Source organism: Microtus oregoni, unplaced genomic scaffold (assembly GCF_018167655.1).
Source record: "Microtus oregoni isolate MIOR12 unplaced genomic scaffold, Mior012 000012F_ref0000307, whole genome shotgun sequence".
NCBI classification, from domain to species: Eukaryota; Metazoa; Chordata; class Mammalia; order Rodentia; family Cricetidae; genus Microtus; species Microtus oregoni.
Genome location: NW_024543071.1, coordinates 26691479 through 26709411, shown reverse-complemented (window position 1 = coordinate 26709411; position 17933 = coordinate 26691479). Strand labels below are relative to the sequence as shown.

Sequence of the window (17933 nt, the reverse complement as noted above, 5' to 3'; positions counted from 1 at the left end):
GAGGCCAGCATAGGCAGATACAGAAACTTGCAGTGTGTTCTGCAGGCTCCGTGACTTGCTATTCATCAAAGATAAGAACTAAGCATAAGGGGGAGGTGCTTCCTGTGGCCCTTCTTACATGGCAATGACCAACAAGTGTTTGTGAGCTATATAGAGCATGCATGAAACTCCCAGTTGCAATAAGGAAAGTTGGACACACCTAGAAGCGGAAGGATTGGTGTTTACAAGATGAGTGAGGGAGGAGCAGGAGGAGCCAGATGGGATTGTGACATTCTAAGCAATGTTTGCAGCCTACACATGTTGTTTCGTTCCTATTCCCAAACCTGCTTTATCTGCTTCAGATTTTTGCCGCTGGAAAACACACAAAAGATGTTTTAAACCTCCAGGTCCTTCCCCTGACTCCAGATGCGGTTGTCACAGCCTTAGGAACAAAGCAAATGCAGATGTTGGACCATGTCAGAAATCTTGTCAAGAGCATGGACTGTTTCACACAGAGTGGAGATATGGCTTCTGATCCTGGTGGCTTATTTACTCCAAAGAAATGTGAACTCGGGACATATGCCAACAAAAGCTGTGGATCCGGAAGCATTCATGAATGTTGTAAGTTGGGGTTTTTCATGTTTGGGGGAAATGAAGGGCTATGTGTTAGCATTTGCATCTGTGCAGTAGCTGCATGCTATGTATTTTCATGTGTTGAGATGTTTTATGCTTAAACAGTATGGTGAAAAATAACACACTTAACTGGAAGAAAGCTAAACTAGCTAGCCGTAGGCCTTGGGGTTCCCAATCAAATCCAGTGATTTGGGGTGAATGACTTAATCTCTTCGGGCTTTAAGAACAACTTAATTTTTCCTTAAATTCTCATATTCACCCAATAAACAAGGAAAGAACCGAAACTTGTGTGACCTGTCTTAGACCCTTGATGAGAGCAACGAGAGGTCCCTGATTGTGTTAGAGGAGATGTGGGGGGACGATACATAGAGATCAGCCCATCTCTTCAAAGTCTTCCGGAGAATTTCTGTGTGTATTCTCAAACCCCTAGTTGGTTTATAGTACATGATCACTGTACATTTATTATAGTGCATTTATTCCATAGGCGATATTGAAATAAAAATGGTAGAGATACAATTTCATTTTAAGTGCTCTGTCCTGGAGATACGATTATCTGTACTGTTCAAAGCAGGACACTAAGATCAAAGAGGCATTTAAACAAGTTAAACAAGCCCCACCGCTGCTACTTGGTAGACCTGCAATTTAAATTCAGGCTCACCTAGACACAGGACTATAATTATAACTACTCCGCAATAAACCCTACCATGTGACAGGGTGGAGAGTCGACTTCCAGATGAGTGAGGTGACTGTGCTGGATGCTCCATAGCCTCACCTGATATTTCCATTAAGGGAGGAACTTTTTCTTTTTTTTTTGATTTTTCGAGACAGGGTTTCTCCGTAGCTTTTCGTTCCTGTCCTGGAACTAGCTCTTGTAGACCAGGCTGGCCTTGAACTCACAGAGATCCGCCTGCCTCTGTCTCCCAAGTGCTGGGATTAAATTAGGGAGGAAACTTAATATTTGGGGACTGAAAACTCTTTCTATACAAATGTTCTTTTCTTCTAGTGCAGCCTATAATGAAGGAGTAGAAGGTTTTTGTTGTAGTTTTGTTTTTTCATGAATCCCCACGGGACTGTCAGGCTTCATCACCATCATCTGCTATTATAGTTTCTAAAGCTTACAGACTGTAGAGACACTCTGAGTCGACAGAGTGCAGGTATCAGGCTTCTTCCCACCATCCTACTGGTTACCTCACGTTTGCCCTCCCAGTACATTCCTGCTGATCTTCAGGAATCCCGAACGCCCTACACAAAGTTCTCCAGCATCTGGGGAGTCTCTTTGACAGAGATTGCCTTCCTGGACCAACCACTGCACATGCCCAGGAGCTCCAGCCTGTCAGGATCTCTGGAAAGAGCTGGGGTCCCCCATTGCGAGTGCCTGAAGCTGGGCTATTCACCGAGGCCTCAGAGAAATCCCAGAAAATCAGACGCCCTGGCTTCACTGAGCTGACAATCCAGCACAAACGGCAAACTCTCAATTACTCATCGCAAGACTGAGATCCAATGGAGAAAAGCTTAAAATAGAGAAAACTAACCCAGACTTTGGGGAAATGTTTTGTTGCCTGAAGCCAGAAGAATAAATAGGAGGAGGGGGATTGCTGGCGAAGAGGTTGGCATGTTGAGGAACGGGAGCAGCTGAAAGCATACCACATTCAAGCCATATTCAAGATAAGAGTAGCTTATCGTGAGTTGACTTTTAAATCTTAGTATTTTTATTATAAGAGCAGTATGATTCTCCTGTACAAAACCTAAGAACTTCAGAGCCAATAACGATTAATGTGTTAACACATTCATACACCGAGCTAACCCCAACAGCTTTGTTGTGTCCTGTAATGTTCTTGTAAATTTATGAATTTTCTGAGAAGACTAAGGAACATCGCATACAGTTTGCCATTTCCCAACACTTTTTTATTAACAATATACACCACGAAGAATTTCCCAAGCTTTTAAAAAAGAACATTATTCAATTTTCTATATCACATTCTACTTTGTGGTGTGCCTGTTTCTTTCAGGTGGGATTCTCAGACAGCACACAGGCTTTGAAGCATAATTCACATGCAAAATGTCTATTAAGAACTCTTATAGCTGGGTATAGTGGCATACACCTGCAGTCACAAGCTTCTAGGGGAAACAGAGGGAATTCTTACCTTACAATATAGCAACACACACACAAAAAAAGCAGAATGAGTAAACATTTTTAAAGTAACGTTTTAATTCATATTACTGATTTTTTTCCTTCAGGCAAAAATTTTAAAATAGATAATTATGTTGAAAGTTAAATATTAAATATGGTTAGAATTTTTAATTTACACTTAGGAGGGCAGAAGCAGTCCAAGCTCAAGCCCAGCTTGGACTCTACAGTGAGTCTCTGACTCAAAATACATATATATTGTTCATGCTAATATCACACACACATATATGTATGTACATACACATTGATAGATATAACTCCAAAATGGCTATGCAGTCAGGCATGGTGGCATATACTTTTAATCCCAACACTCAGAATGCAGAAACAAATGGATCTCTGTGCTTTAAAGACCAGCCTAGACTGCATAACAAGAACATCCAGGGTTACATAGAGAAAGAGACCTTACCACAAAACAAAAAGGGAAAATATTTGCTAAGACATCTTTGAATATCTTGGATGTGTATTTTTATGTAAACAAATTTATGTTTTAATATTATCCTGTGTAAGTTCTCCTACCAAATACAGCCTGTTGACTATCTCTTAACAGTGTTTACTAACATATAATCCTTTTTTTCCCCTAAGATGCCCATGTCCCTAAAATATACCTCTTAGTTTCTCTTAGGTAGTACCTATTCAGTCTTAGACAAACTCAAATTCTCTATCTTCCACAAAATTTTACCTATCTGGTCTTGTTCATGGATTTCTCCCTAGTCAGAATCCCTCCCTGCCTTGCCTCCCTCACATCCCCCAGTCATTGGCACATCACCTGCCCACCCCTATATTACATAAGCTTTCTCAGAAGCTCTCAAACATTTCATGTGGGTATCTTATCTCCCCAAGCTGACCCCAACAGCAACTCTTGAAGGATAGTCTCCAGAACAAGCAGCTTCTTCAGCATCTGAAGCTTGTTGGAAATTTCAGTGCCTAGTCTTACTGCATCTTGTTAGGCCAAGTTTACCTTGACATTCTAGGAGGCTCGCTCTTTTTCTGAAGGGAAATGGAGGAGAAGTGGATCTAGGGGAAAAAAAAGTTGGGGGAAAGGGACTAAGAAGAGTGTAAAGAGAGAAACAGCAGTTCGGATGCAATGTATGCAAGATGAATTTAAAAAAAAAAAAAAACAATGCCAGTGATCCAGTGTAGGCTTGAAGGAGTTTGAGAATCTTGAAATTGCATGCCAAAAAATCTTATGTATAACACTTTTATAGTTTTCCCCAAATCCAAGGAGGGCTTTCTGTCTAAAAGCTTAAGAATTACTGCCTGTAAATTTAAAGCTGAAAGAGTCTGAAAGACTGTGGGGCTCAGGAATGTCCCCAAGACACCTCCCAGAACAGACATGCATTGCAGAACAATGGCCTGATTTCTAACCTGTCCTGAGCCTAAGATTCCATATGTTCAATGGCCCTGAATGATTCTGGGATACATTCAGGCTTTGGAATCCATGTTCTGGTTCAGTATTTTTCAAACAGAACTCTGTGAAGACCTTTTGGAAACAAGATTACTGGGATGTAGCTTCAGAGCTCCTAATACAGTGAATTCTATAGCCATGCTCTGCCTTCCTGGAAGGTGCCAGGGGAGATTGACAGAGTTGCCCTTGGCTACTGAAAGCCATGATCTGTTCAGTCTCCACATGAACAGCAAAGAAGTGAGAGAGATGGGGTACAGTTCAATAGTAGAGCACTTGCCTAGTGTGTGAGACCCCAGGTTTGATCACCAGTACTGAAAAATGTAAAAACAAATGAAAGCGACCGATAAGGATCTTGCAACACCAGAGAAGCCACTCTTACTCTTGAGACTTTGGGATAGTGACCACTTAGAGCTGAACGCTAAACCAACTGTAAGGTTTTTGTTTGTTTCCCATAGAGTGAAATCATCAAACACAAGGGTTATCCCAGTGAGGAGTATGAAGTTGTAACTGAAGACGGGTATATCCTTTCTGTGAACAGAATCCCTCAAGGACAGACACAACTCAAAAAGAAAGGTATGGTATCACCCCAGTAGGATAATCTTCTTGCAGCCCAGACTTTCTTGATATGTAGAATTAAGTTTGGTTCTTAGGGCAGTCAGTCTGAGGTCTCTTGGTTAGGCTGAAAGGTAATGTCAGTTCCCCCATATCATATTACATCCCATCCATACCCATATTCAACTATCTCAGACATGTCTTCTTTTCAAAATTATCTAGAGAGGGAGATTAGGGGTAGAACACATGACAAGCATTTGTGGGGCCCTTGGTTCAGTCACACCACGATAGATGATAGATAGATAGATAGATAGATAGATAGATAGATAGATAGATAGATAGATAAAGTAAAACCCACAAACAGAACAAAATAAAGTCTTCAAGAAAAATCAATTTTAATGGATTTTTAAAAGTTAAAAACACCTTCTGACACTTAATCTATTTCCAAATCCCTCCTACATAGAAATTCTAGAACGTTCCCTGATGATCCCATATCAACCATATCAATAAAGAATGAAAGCTCCAATCAAGCGTCGGAAGCTCGACAGTGTGCAATATATTCCTCACCCAAAGAGTATTTCAGATATGTATGAGGTCGCCGCCTTTTCCACTAAGGAGGAGGAGCCAGGGTCTAAGCACACCTATTTAATTTTCAGTGTGTGTTTGTCAGTTGCTCAGTTTTGTTTTCCTATGAGATTCTCAGTTGATACTGTTTTTAAACTTTCATTCTCATCAACAAAGTATGTGCGTACAGGTTCCCACTGGTCTCCATGCCTTTTATTTTCTAAACAGCAACTACATTGCTTGTCATGGGTGCCAAAATATACCTTCTCAGGTCCTCTTTATCTGCCTGCTATAATACCAAGTGCTTCATTTTCTTGGTCTCGCGTCCTTTTCATTATAAGTCTGTCACACACCACGCCAGAAATTCCATTCTAATGCCTGTTTTATATATTATATAAAACAACATAGTCATTAAAGTACAGCCCATGATTGTTGTGGAATATTATTTTAGGATGTGTTACATTTGTTTATGCTGTGGAACATTTGTTTTAGGGATGTAATTGTATTCTTTCATGCTGTATTTGTTTAACTCTGTAAAAATGTGTTACTGTACCTGTCTAAAACACCTTATTGGTCTAAAAAAAAAAAAAGAGCTGAATAGCCAATAGCTAGGCAGAAGAGGGATAAGTGAGCCGCCAGGAGGAAAGAATAAATGAAAGGAAAAAGAGAGAAAAGAGGAAGGCACAAGAACAAGGAAAGGAAGACACTAGGGACCAGCCACCCAGTTACACAGCCAACCATGGAATAAAAGTGAAAGTAAGATACACAGAAGTAAGAGAAAGATAAAAGATGGGAGGCAAAAGGTAGAGAGGATAATTTAAGCTAAGAAAAGATCGCTAGAAATAAGTCAAGCCATACATCATAAGTAATAATAAGACTCCGTGTACAATTTACTTGGAAGCTGGGTGGCAGGTCCCCAAAAAAGCCAAAAGAGAAAAAAAAAACCCAACATGTTCTTAACAAATACTGGGCAATCATTATTGGTCTTTGATGTAAACGTCCAGAATTCTGTTTATCCCAATTTGTCCTGGGATAGCCTTTTGAAAATGGCAGCCTGTTTACCACATGTTTAACCTGATGCGGCTCTACTTGGGTTCCACCCCACTGCCTTTGAACTTACAATTCTGTCTTTGCAGCTTTCCAAGACCCTTCTTGTTCGCTGACCACCCTAGTCAGAATGCAGCCTCATACCAGCTGTTAACATCTGGCCTCTCTCCCTCATACTTTCCCTTATAATGCCGAAAGACATTCCATAGATAGCTGCTTTCTAAACAGGTTATTTTCTCCTCTACCACAGTGGAAACTCAATGAAAGCATGGACCTCTATTTCATTCAAGGGCTGGGCAACAGCTTACACGATACTGAGACTAGGCTAGGTGCTGAGAAGTTTATTTGTGACATGAGGGAACGAAATGTGCGAATAAATGAATACCCGAGGAACAGACTTTTCACTAAGTTCCACAAATCCTACAGGCTTGGTTCTTCCAGTCAAGTGACTGTATTGATTGATCAGTATGGAAGAGAACATGGGCACCCCTCCAAGGGTCAAGCATTGAAAAAGCCTTTTGCCCAGTTGGTGTGCAATACAGCCCCCTAGTGGCTGATATTTGTACAGTACCCTTTACTTCCTAATGGGCTGTAATTGATAACAATTATTTATTTAGGTTTTGACAGTGTTTTGCTATGTTGCCCTGACTGACCTCAAAATCATAATCCACCTGTGGATACCGCCTCCATCCTGGTATTGCATGTGTATGCCACCACACCCAGCTTATATCTTTATTCCGAGAGGCACATTTTTCTGAAGCGAGGGTCCTTTTTACATTTTTCTGAAGTGAGGGTCCTTAGACCATGATATATATATATATATATATATATATACACATACATATATACATGTGTATGCTCGTCATTATTTCTTCTGAAACAGCCCAGATATTTTCTGAGGATCTAATACTAACAGTGCTGTAATTAAAGTTCCTTTGATAGGCAGTATGCTGCCTGTTCCCTGTGATGTATCTTATTTATTTATATCAAAAAAAACCTGTTTTCTGGTGGTAAAGAAATTAAAACACAAAATAGCTTTAACAAGTCAAAAGATAATCCGACTAGTAAGCGGCAAAAGAAAGATCTGCACGTAGATTTCTGGCATGCCAGTCCTTGTTTGTAGAGAAAGCAAGAAGAACAGAGAACATTTCACCCCAGTTGCAACTTTCTCCTGTCTGCAGGATCCAGGCCAGTGGTGCTACTGCAGCATGGCCTTCTTGGGGATGCTAGCAACTGGATTTCCAACCTGCCCAACAACAGCCTCGGATTCATTCTGGCGGATGCTGGCTTTGATGTGTGGATGGGAAACAGCAGGGGAAATACCTGGTCTCGGAAACACAAGACTCTCTCTATAGATCAAGATGAGTTCTGGGCTTTCAGGTACAAGAAAACTTTGAGGATAGAGGTGGCCTGGAAGAACTGGGTAAAGAATCATGACTTGTAGCATTTCGATAGCTCATTTAGTTGTATCACCAAAATCCCAACTTGATATTTCCCCGGGTTTTTCTTTTTTACCTTATCTTGTGATGCTTTGGGTAAGAATGGAGAAGAATGGGTTTCCCAAGGTCTGGCTAACAGTGGGGTGAGAACAGTGGCTGGTGTCAGGTGGTTGAGACTGGAATGAGAAAATTGTAAGTTTATTTTTGTGGGAGTGAGTATCTAGGATTAACTCCCTCATATGTGTCAACATGGCTGATATCCCCAGGAGAGGAGACCAAGTGTCATTAAATGGGGATGTATTAATCTTCGTATGCCAGCAACCTAACTAGTGTCTCTCATAACTTCACTCAAGTTCCTAAGGTCCTCACTTACCACTGATATTCAACCCGTTCTTATCCATTTCATCAGACAAGAGTTCTGTTCCACTTCCAGTATCTGTTCTACAAAGAAATCTGCATCCCTCTGTGCGGTTCTGCTTATGGGGTAGAACACGTCTCACATTAGGAGGTGGCTTGTGTGTCCAAAATGATTTCATAATCATCACTCTATTATAGTATCTAGAGAGAATGACCTTTCTATCAGTGTGTGGCCTCACAGTGTCACTACAGGTTTGGAACAAGTCCATTTTGAGGGTTATGAGGAGCGCAGGAAGAAGCTAGCAGAGCTGACACTAGGGCCCTTGTTGGCAGAACCTGGGCATGGGAAGTGAGTGATTTTTGACTGTGCTCTGTTTGTATCATAATTGTCGTCTAACTTTGCTTTTTCCCTCTTGTAGTTATGATGAAATGGCTAGGTTTGACCTTCCCGCTGTGATAAGCTTTATCTTACAGAAAACAGGCCAGAAAAAGATCTATTATGTTGGCTATTCACAAGGCACCACCATGGGTAGGTTCCCAGGAAAGGTTTGTATCTGCAGAATTATGAGCCTGTGACCAAAACTGTGGCTGGGCTCAGTCAGTTCCTCCCCTCACCTGGCCTTCTCCTTTTTAGTGGCTGTAAAAGCTTCAGGGAACAGAGGCTGAACTGAAGGAGGCCTGGGATGTGGCAGAAAGAGTAATGGTATGGATGCAAATGCTGTCTCTGCCATGCTTTAGGTGATATCCCAAAGCAAATTCTTTAATCATGCTGGTCTCAATTTCATCATCTGCAAAATGGAGATAAGAATTCTTTCCTAAGAATATTCTAATTGGACTACTTAATACAATAATGTATGTTAGCTCTGTGATGGCCAGTATTTTGTCTACAACACAGTTGTAATAGAAGTGTGGTCCTGGTATACACTCAATGAATGTGTTCAGTGCTGTTCAGTGCATGAAGTCTTGAGTTCAAAGTTGGCCTCTATCATTGAGGGACAAACAGAACTGATGGTATTACCTCAAGTTTCTTTCTTCCTGTTAGTATGTCATGCTTTGAGTGAATTTGTCAGAGACGTATCTGACAGTCCCTCAGAACAAGATCACTTACCTGGGGACGTGGGGATGGTGACTGTTCTGCTCTCATCAGACCCAACCCAATGAGAAAACACTATTAGGCTTGCACCAGGAGGAAGAACTGTGTAACAAAAGGAGGGTTTCAAACCTGGGACTCATCAGGTCTCTTTTTGTTTTTGCTTTTTTTTTTTTAAGGCTAAATCTGGGTTGAGAGCAGAATTACAGTTTTCTAGGGAAAAAGACATTTTTTTTTTGTCAGGGAAGCTGTGTCTAACTACCAAGACAGGGGTTATACTCTTTAGAAAGATGAAGTAAAGTGGGTTCAATACCATCTTTGTAATGTTTTAGCCTTTTGTAATAATGATAATTACCTTATAAGAATATTTACTAACTGCTTGTCCTTAGAAATGCATCATTTTGCTTCATCTCTGAACAAGGATTTTTGGAAAAAAAATTCATATCCCCATTTTCTAGATGAATGAATTGTGACATAATGAAAGAACTAGGACTTAACCGTGAGCCCCTAAGCCAATAACTGCACTTATGCACGTCAAATAACTAACATGCCGTGAGGACAACACATTGAATGGGAAGTACACGTGCGCGTGCACACACACACACACACACACACACAAACACACACACACACACACACACACTCCTCAGCTCCTACAAGAGTCTCACTTCTATCTTCACAACCACTGAGGATTACTAAATCCAATCTGTCAAGGAACCACATGGATTCCTTTGAAGCCTGCTGTCCTTCTAAAGCATTATGATTTCAGGCTCATAGACCTCACTCAGCGCTAGCTTAACTCATAGGATTCTTGCTGTTGTCTTAACTCAGCAATATACCACGGTGCCAGTAGACCGTGCGGTCACTCTGGCTGTGGGTATTGACTCTCCAGGTGGTCCCTTTCTGAGAACGTTCTCATTGATCATAAATGGTGTCACCAAACTTGTCTTTTCACTAGCTACAATTTTTCCCAATGAATACAAAGGTCATTTACTTTTCTGTCCTCCCTCTACGAAGGCAGAGGTGCCAATGACAAGGCTAGATGCTGTTTTGAGAAGAACGACCAGAAAGCATGCATTAGTCTAATGGTAAACCATGGGGCTGTCCAAATAAAAACCTCGAACTTGCTCTGCATGATGAGTTTTCCTGGAGAGGTCGTTTAGGGTTCTCAGATCTTAACATTTGAGAGGAGGTCTAATCTGGTAAAAAATAAATCTGTTCAGGATAGGCCATTTGTACCCATAGCACAGCTGAAAGAGCGAGAGAGGGTAGCAAGTCTCTCTTGTGCTTGCCTTTGTTACAGTTAGCAAACCAATCAGGTGCAGAGGAAGGACTATATAGAAAGATTCTGTCTTCTCTCTGACCCATTCAGTTTCTGGGAACTGAACAGAGGTCACAAGTTGACTTTTTCCTATCCCATCCCTCAACCTGGAAACATCAGCCTAGATACAGAATGTGCATACATACATTATTTCAAATGTGCATATATACATGATTTCCTGGATTCATGGGACAACATTTCTCTATCATAGATTCAGCAGAGGTCTTCGATAAATAAGAGTATTTGGGGAGAAATGTTCTTTCTACTCTGGATGTACACACTGAACAATTTAACTCATTGAGAACATACTACCTAAAAACAAATACGAAAGGTGTCATGTGAAACACAAGAGTTTTCGTATTGAGCCCCGCCCCCGCGCCCCATACACACATTACATCCCTGAATCCTACAAGTGCAAAAGAAAAAGGTTGAGACATGGTCACACCTAATTATTAGAAGATTTTTGACAAAAGCAAAATGTATATTTTATGAGTTCTTGGACATTCCATACCCACAGTGATTAATTTTTCTCTCTTCCAGGCTTTATTGCATTTTCCACGATGCCAGAGCTAGCTCATAAAATCAAAATGTATTTTGCCTTAGCCCCTATAGCCACTGTTAAATATGCAAAAAGTCCTGGCACCAAATTTCTGCTGCTGCCAGATATGATGATCAAGGTATGTGACAGCCCAGCTGTCTGTCTGCAGGGAAGTCTTTCAGCCCAGTTTCTTAAAATGCATATTAAATGGAGGCCATTTTTGTTCCTGGGTATATTGCCATGGACATTAGTTCATCTCTTATTTTTACAGGGATTATTTGGCAGACAAGAATTTCTGTACCAGACTAGATTTTTCAGACAGCTCTTTATCTACCTTTGTGGCCAGATGATTCTTGACCAAATCTGCAGCAACATCATATTACTTCTGGGGGGATTCAACACAAACAATATGAACATGGTGAGTAGGAGCTGGAGCCAAGCTGGGAGTTCTTAGTCTCAGTCCTTGAAGATGAACTAACACCAGCCAAGGGCTGGAGACTTGGTGTGTGCAGCATGTAATTTGCGATTTCCTAATTGTAAGAAAGTGTTGTGCAAGCTTGCATTGCCAGACCCTAACTTAACAGATCACAGGCAAAGGTTGAAAACCTACAGGAAATAAATACATGGAGAAAAGTCACCAGGAAGCAGGAAGTCAATCAACCAGACATTATTCATCTTTGCCCTCCACGTGAGGACTTTTGATTTGCATTTCCATGACAGAAATGGGAATTTCAGCTTGCCTTAGGTATAGCTTCAGGTGGCATCACCCAGCGAGTTCTGTAGCATGTATGAGTTGAAGATGATGTGACTCTTGAGATAATTCCTAGAGAAGGAAGGAAAAATAGATAAATGTGGGGTTATGAAGTAACTTCAAAACAAACTGAAGTTGAGTCTCTAGAACAGCAATTCTCAGCCCTTGGGTCATGATCCCCACAGAGGTCACATATCAGATATTCTGATATTTAGATTATGATTCATAACAATAGCAAAATGACAACTATGAAGTAGCAACAAAATAATTTTATGGCTGCGGATCACCACAACATGAAGAACTGTATTAAAGGGTGTCAGCGTTAGGAAGGCTGAGAACCTCTGCTCTGGGATTTGCAATGGTGGACTAGTTATATAGAGATGATTGTGAAGAACCCTTTGGCCGCAGCATGGATCATCAGGCGGGAGATCTGACGAAGGAGGATTGCCCTGCCTGTAGCATCCTCGATGACTGGAATAATGTCCTTCATTCCTAAGAAATTGTCTTTTTAAGGAAAGAAAACAAAGAATTAATATATATATATATATATATATATATGATTATATGCACCATTTAATAGGCATCTGTACTGTGCCAATTTAAATTGCTCCTGACAATAAACCCAAGTGTTGCAGGAGGACCCACTTGTTTGTCCTGGCTGCCCAGCTAGCTTAGCCCCAAAATAACCACACAGAAACTTTGTTCATTAAATCACTGTTTGGCCTATTAGCTCTAACATCTTATTGGTTAACTCTGACACCTTGATTTAGTCCATTTTTATTAATCTATGTATTGCCACGTGGCAGTGGATTACTAGGAAAGATTTGGCATGTCTGATTTTGGCGGCTCCATGGTGCCTCTCCCTCTTGGCTTTCTTCCTCCCAGAATTCAGTTCTGTCTTTTCCGCCTACCTATTAGGCCAAGGCAGTTTCTTTATTCATTAACTAATACAAGCAACACATGGCTGGGACTCACCCAAGAAACAAGTGTTATTAATGTCTCCACTGTCCAGGCTAATGTACTGAATTCAGGGTTTAGCAACTTACCAGATCCACTGCAAAATCGAATAGTAGAGCTAGGGCCAGTACTCCAGTCCTTATTCTAAATTTCTCTAGTAAAGTTACTTATTCATTAGTGTTTAATCTATTTTTGCCGTGCTAGGGCTGAAACTTGTAAGGTCTTTTTAATGAGAACCCATTCTCCAATGAACAACACGGTTTTACTGGAAGGTAGTGGCAGTTGCTGTACATGCTCGTATTTTTCTGTTCGGTAGATTATGGCTGCTGATTTAATGATGCTCCCATGTCTTAGCCTGACACCATGGAGGTTTGTTCTTGACAAGACTGACATCTGGCCTTAAAGTCATTATGCTTTTTTACAGAGCCGAGCAAATGTCTATGTGGCCCATTCGCCTGCTGGGACATCTGTGCAGAATATTCTTCACTGGAGCCAGGTAAGAGTGTCCAGCTTGCAGCCCTGGGGAAGGATCCTTGCACATTTTGTCTTGGATAATCGTATATCCAGGAGGTTTCTGTTTATCCTGAGTTAGAATCTGGCCACCGATATTAAAATGTGAACTGATTTGAAATTCCCAGTGATAGGAGGCAAGGGCAGAAAATGGCTTAAGCCTGTCTTTGCTGTATCTTGAGAGCAGTGTGATTCAACTGAGACCCTTCTCTGTCTAGAGTCAGAGTTGCAAAAGTTCTGTTTCTAATTGACCTTTTCGACTTTCAGAGCAGCACAGTCAAGCCAGAACAAAAACGTTAGGGTTTGCCAAACAGCAGAAAGAAAATTTCACAGGAGTTCTTGGTGTAGTAAGCATTACAGTCTCAGGAGAGAAAGATAGGGGTGTGTGGGTGTGGGTGTGCACACCCACACACACACACACACGTGGAAAAAGAAAGAGATGGAGAGTAGAGTTAGAATAGAAAAAAGAAAGGGGGGAGGGAGGAGGGAGGGAGGAGGGAGGGATGAGGAAGAGAGGAAGGAGGGAGGAAGGAAAGAGGGAGGGAGGAGGAAGAGAGGAAGGAGAGAGGAAGGAGGGAGGGAGGGAGGAGGAGGTCCGTAGAAAAGCTCTGGGCACTGTTTCCCATCCGCATGGCATTGCACAGGTGCAGTGTGCAGTCCTACCATTGCATCTGGAATTGTACCACACACCCATCCACACTGATACACCAGAGACGCACTTCCTGCAATAGATGCAATGGCAAAGCTCTGCTGCACGCCATATTTCTCCCTAAAAGAGCCAGAGTTTTGCCTTGCACTCTTCTAAAAGGACTACCAGAGTGGAGTGAGAGAATAGCCCAAAGAGCTTTGTTCTCTGCTTTTCTCACAACCGAAGATGGGATGAAGTGAGCATTCAAATAACCTATCTCTCCCTTTTAATGCACCCCCCTCTCTTTCTTTCTAGGCAGTGAGTTCTGGTGAACTCCGTGCCTTTGACTGGGGAAGTGAGACCAAGAATCTGGAGAAATGCAACCAAGTAAGACTGTCAAATACCACCTGTCAAATACATCACCCTTCAGAAACGTGTGAGAAGGGGGTTGCAGTAGCATGTTATTCTAGAGATAGGAAGAAAACACAAGCAGGAGAGATGATAGTTCACGTTTAACTGCATCTGAAAATGGAAAAGTGCACAGCTTACCCAGCAGTCTCTTCATTTCTGCGAGGAGTGGGGGGCCTGTTTCATTGAGCCTGTCCCAGGAGCAAGGCACCATGGCTTCTTAGGAGCAAGATGGGGTCGAGTTAGGCAGGGATGAGTGCATAGTAAACTGGTCCTTTTAGGACCAAAACAAACATGCACATAGAGATGCTATGGTGGTGTAATGTGACATAGTAAGGAGAGCCTGAGGCAGTAGATGGAGATTCTTGTCTGTCATGACTCTGTACCTCAAGCCAGTGGGATTGTGGGTAGGCTGCCGTGATTCAGGACTTACTCTCTGTAAAATAGAAACCATTCTACATGCAATCCTTTAGATGCCTTTTCAGATTGGGGAGATAGTCCTCAGGTAAGAGTACTTGCTGTGTAAACATTAGGATCTGAGTTATTTCAGTACTTACCTTAAAAGCCAGGCATGACCAAGCCTCTCTATAATCTCAGTGTTGGGGATTGGGTTTGAAGATGGGGGGATTCCTGGTGCTTACTGACCACTCAGTATAGCCAGGAAAATAGTGTATGCCAGGTTCAGTAAGAGCCCTGTCTCAAGGAGACAAGACAAGCTGTGGTAGACAAGCTGTCCCATGCTCCCCTGGCCTCCACCCATGCACACAGTGCCTCATATACACAGATAGATACAACACACACACACACACACACACACACGTGTGCACACACACATGTGCTTTCTGATCATACTTTCAATGAATATAATTTTCATCTAAAATACAAAAGAAACACACAAATGGTATTACATTACCAAGAGTATGAAATAGAAATGTGGAGAATCAGAATTGAGTGAGTATGCTCTTTTAAGTAGAAATGTCTCACTGAAGATCCCTGGTTATCATGAATATAGATATAAAAACTGTTTATACACAGACTACTATTTCTTTGGGGGGTCTCACAATATTCTTAACATCCAGTGCGGTAATCCACCCAGATTTAAAATGTTGGGAAATTGGATGAACTGTGTGGTTGCCCTTAGATACCAAATTTAAGTCACATTTTTCAACTACCTCTTTTGAGATTGTTCTTGACTGTCTTCAAAAACCATGGCTTTAGAGAAGGCATTCAAGTTCTAAGATGGTATTCATTTATAAGGATTTGGTAGGCTGAGTTCTAGAGCTGATGACAAATGCAGACTAGGTGTGAAAAGATGGCCGCGAAGGGAAGAAAGACAAATGTGTGGGAAGATGCCACAGATGGTGTCAGCTAGAGCTAGGTGGGTATTATGGGTATCTTATCACCCATAGGATGAGAAAGAGCATTACCACACCAGAGAGTGTCCTTCTGCTTGGAAGACAAAGGAGCTATCTAGGATTGAAACTGTGGCTTGTGGTTGGTTTTGTGCTAAGAAGCCGGCCTCCCTGGTTCTGTAAAAATTTCTGAGTCTTGACTGATCTTGAGGGCTAAGACTGCCAGGAAAGTCTACCAGCATTGTCTGAGCAGACGTTCCCTGGATAAAGAAGACTTCTTTGGATGATTTAGGGTGAAGCTGGATATGGGGTTGGGACAGGTATTTAACATCATGCCCTCCTTAGTTTAGAGTAGCCAAGTGCCTGAGGCTGATCTGTAGTTTCTCCTGGTCTGGGAGGTTCAGTGAAGCTGAACCTGCACTGTGTCTGTTGAGGATACACAGACCTTGGTAACAGGATCCCTTATCTTTTCAGTGGAGTGTCTCCAAATTTGTCCCATAAACTTAACTAACAAGGACATTATTTTAAAAGGAAATTTACATACAAAATGTTTAATAAGAAATTACACATTATTCAATGTCTAAAGTACAACATAGGGACTGCAGTACAGCTTAGTGTTAGAACATGTGTTTAGCATGCATAAAACACTGGGATAAATCCCTATAGACATACATATACACATGTGTGCATGCGCGCACACACAGGCATGGGGATGGGCGCATGCACACCACACACATGACAAATTTGCATGCCTTCTCACAGGATCTAGTAAGGTTTTAGAGCTGTTGTCTCTATTTCACAATAAAGACACTAAAGTTGAATCATGTTAAGAAAGTTTTCCTTAAAATTGGACCTGGAACAGAAGCTCTTGCAGAATTCTGTGTGACTCTAACTCCCATACACACTTTTCACCACAAGCCAGGACATGTGCATTCTGTTTACTTGAAATAGAAGCTGTGAATTTGGATGTTAAAAATATTATGTGGAGTTCAAACTATTCTCTTTTATCTAGCCCACTCCCATAAGGTACAAAGTCCGTGATATGACCGTCCCCACAGCAATGTGGACTGGAGGTCAGGACTGGCTTTCAAACCCAGATGATGTGCAAACACTGCTTTCTGAAGTGACCAACCTCATCTACCACAAGAACATCCCTGAATGGGCTCACGTGGATTTCATCTGGGGGCTGGATGCCCCTCACCGTGTGTACAATGAAATCATACATCTGATGAAGTGGGAACCCAGCCATTCCCAGGGAACCTGCAAGGTCACGTTGTGAAGCTCCTGCTGTTAGCAAGCCTTGCAACAGCGTCACATAGCGTGTATCCTGGAGTGCTCTGGAATCCTTTCTGCAGCCACCCGTGGTAGTGCAACACCAGTTGACTCTGGGGAGTTCCTTCAGGGCCTCTTCTTTGTCCGCTGGCTCTCTCTTTACTCCATCTCCTTTCTCCCTCTATCTCTGCTTGGTTGTGGGCGGAGTCACAAGAGAAGGATTTTTTGAAGGAATTTCTGGGCTTGGAAATGTGCTGTATCAGTTACACAGAAGGACAGAGATCCGGGGATGTCAGAAGACCTGCCTGTCCAAACAAAACTTCAGGCTTCTTTGTTGGATGCAAAAGCGGATGCTTGCCCTTCTTTTTCAGTTGACGAAGCTAAGTTGGTGAACATAGGTTTCCGGTGCTCAGGATCTTCTGCCATCTTGCAGGGTAGTTGTTACTTGACCAACAGAAAGTTTCTAGACATTCATTATATCATTCACCCTTTCCGAACTAATTTCTGTTTCTATAAGTTAAATTTTGGTGTGGTAAAGTAAAAGGAAGAAGTGGTACATAGATTAAAATTGTAAATCTTTGGACTGTTGGCTTGGATAAAATGAACTGGACATTGTCATCTTATTGCCAGAAAGACAGGATAGTGCTTCAGGAAGCCAAGCTATTTGGACAACAACAGAAAAATGAAATTATGGTATATGTGGAATCTAAGCTAAACAACCTTAGAATAGAGTTAAACTGAATCGCAAAGATTATTTTGTAGGATATTTATGAGTTTTTCAATAAAAATTATGTATCTCATATAGCATATCTGTGTGTCAGTACTGGGATTTTCGGCTACTATTAGGAGACCACCTGGTCCAAACGAAAGCTATGAAGAAACATTTATAATGTCATGAGGAGAATAAAATAAATTGCTGTATATTTTATCTTTTAATCAAAA

The 17933-nt window shown here is 41.6% G+C and overlaps 1 protein-coding gene across 1 annotated transcript; it reads left to right on the top strand.

Annotated features, from left to right (window-relative positions):
- Nucleotides 1–440: 440 nt before the first annotated feature.
- On the top strand, nt 441–17623 carry Lipm (lipase family member M). Its single transcript, XM_041661446.1, has 9 exons — nt 441–600; nt 4661–4778; nt 7550–7748; nt 8584–8693; nt 11116–11252; nt 11385–11531; nt 13246–13317; nt 14275–14346; nt 16732–17623. The coding sequence occupies exons 1-9, from the start codon at nt 454–456 to the stop codon at nt 16996–16998; spliced, it is 1269 nt and encodes a 422-aa protein (XP_041517380.1). The 5' UTR covers nt 441–453; the 3' UTR covers nt 16999–17623.
- Nucleotides 17624–17933: the final 310 nt, after the last annotated feature.

Excerpts from the sequence above, each read along its gene's own strand:
- Lipm (XM_041661446.1), top strand. The coding sequence starts at position 454 with ATGTCAGAAATCTTGTCAAGAGCATGGACTGTTTCACACAGAGTGGAG. Across the intron at positions 4,779-7,549 it reads GACACAACTCAAAAAGAAAG|GATCCAGGCCAGTGGTGCTA; the intron begins GTATGGTATCAC and ends TCCTGTCTGCAG. Across the intron at positions 11,532-13,245 it reads ACACAAACAATATGAACATG|AGCCGAGCAAATGTCTATGT; the intron begins GTGAGTAGGAGC and ends GCTTTTTTACAG.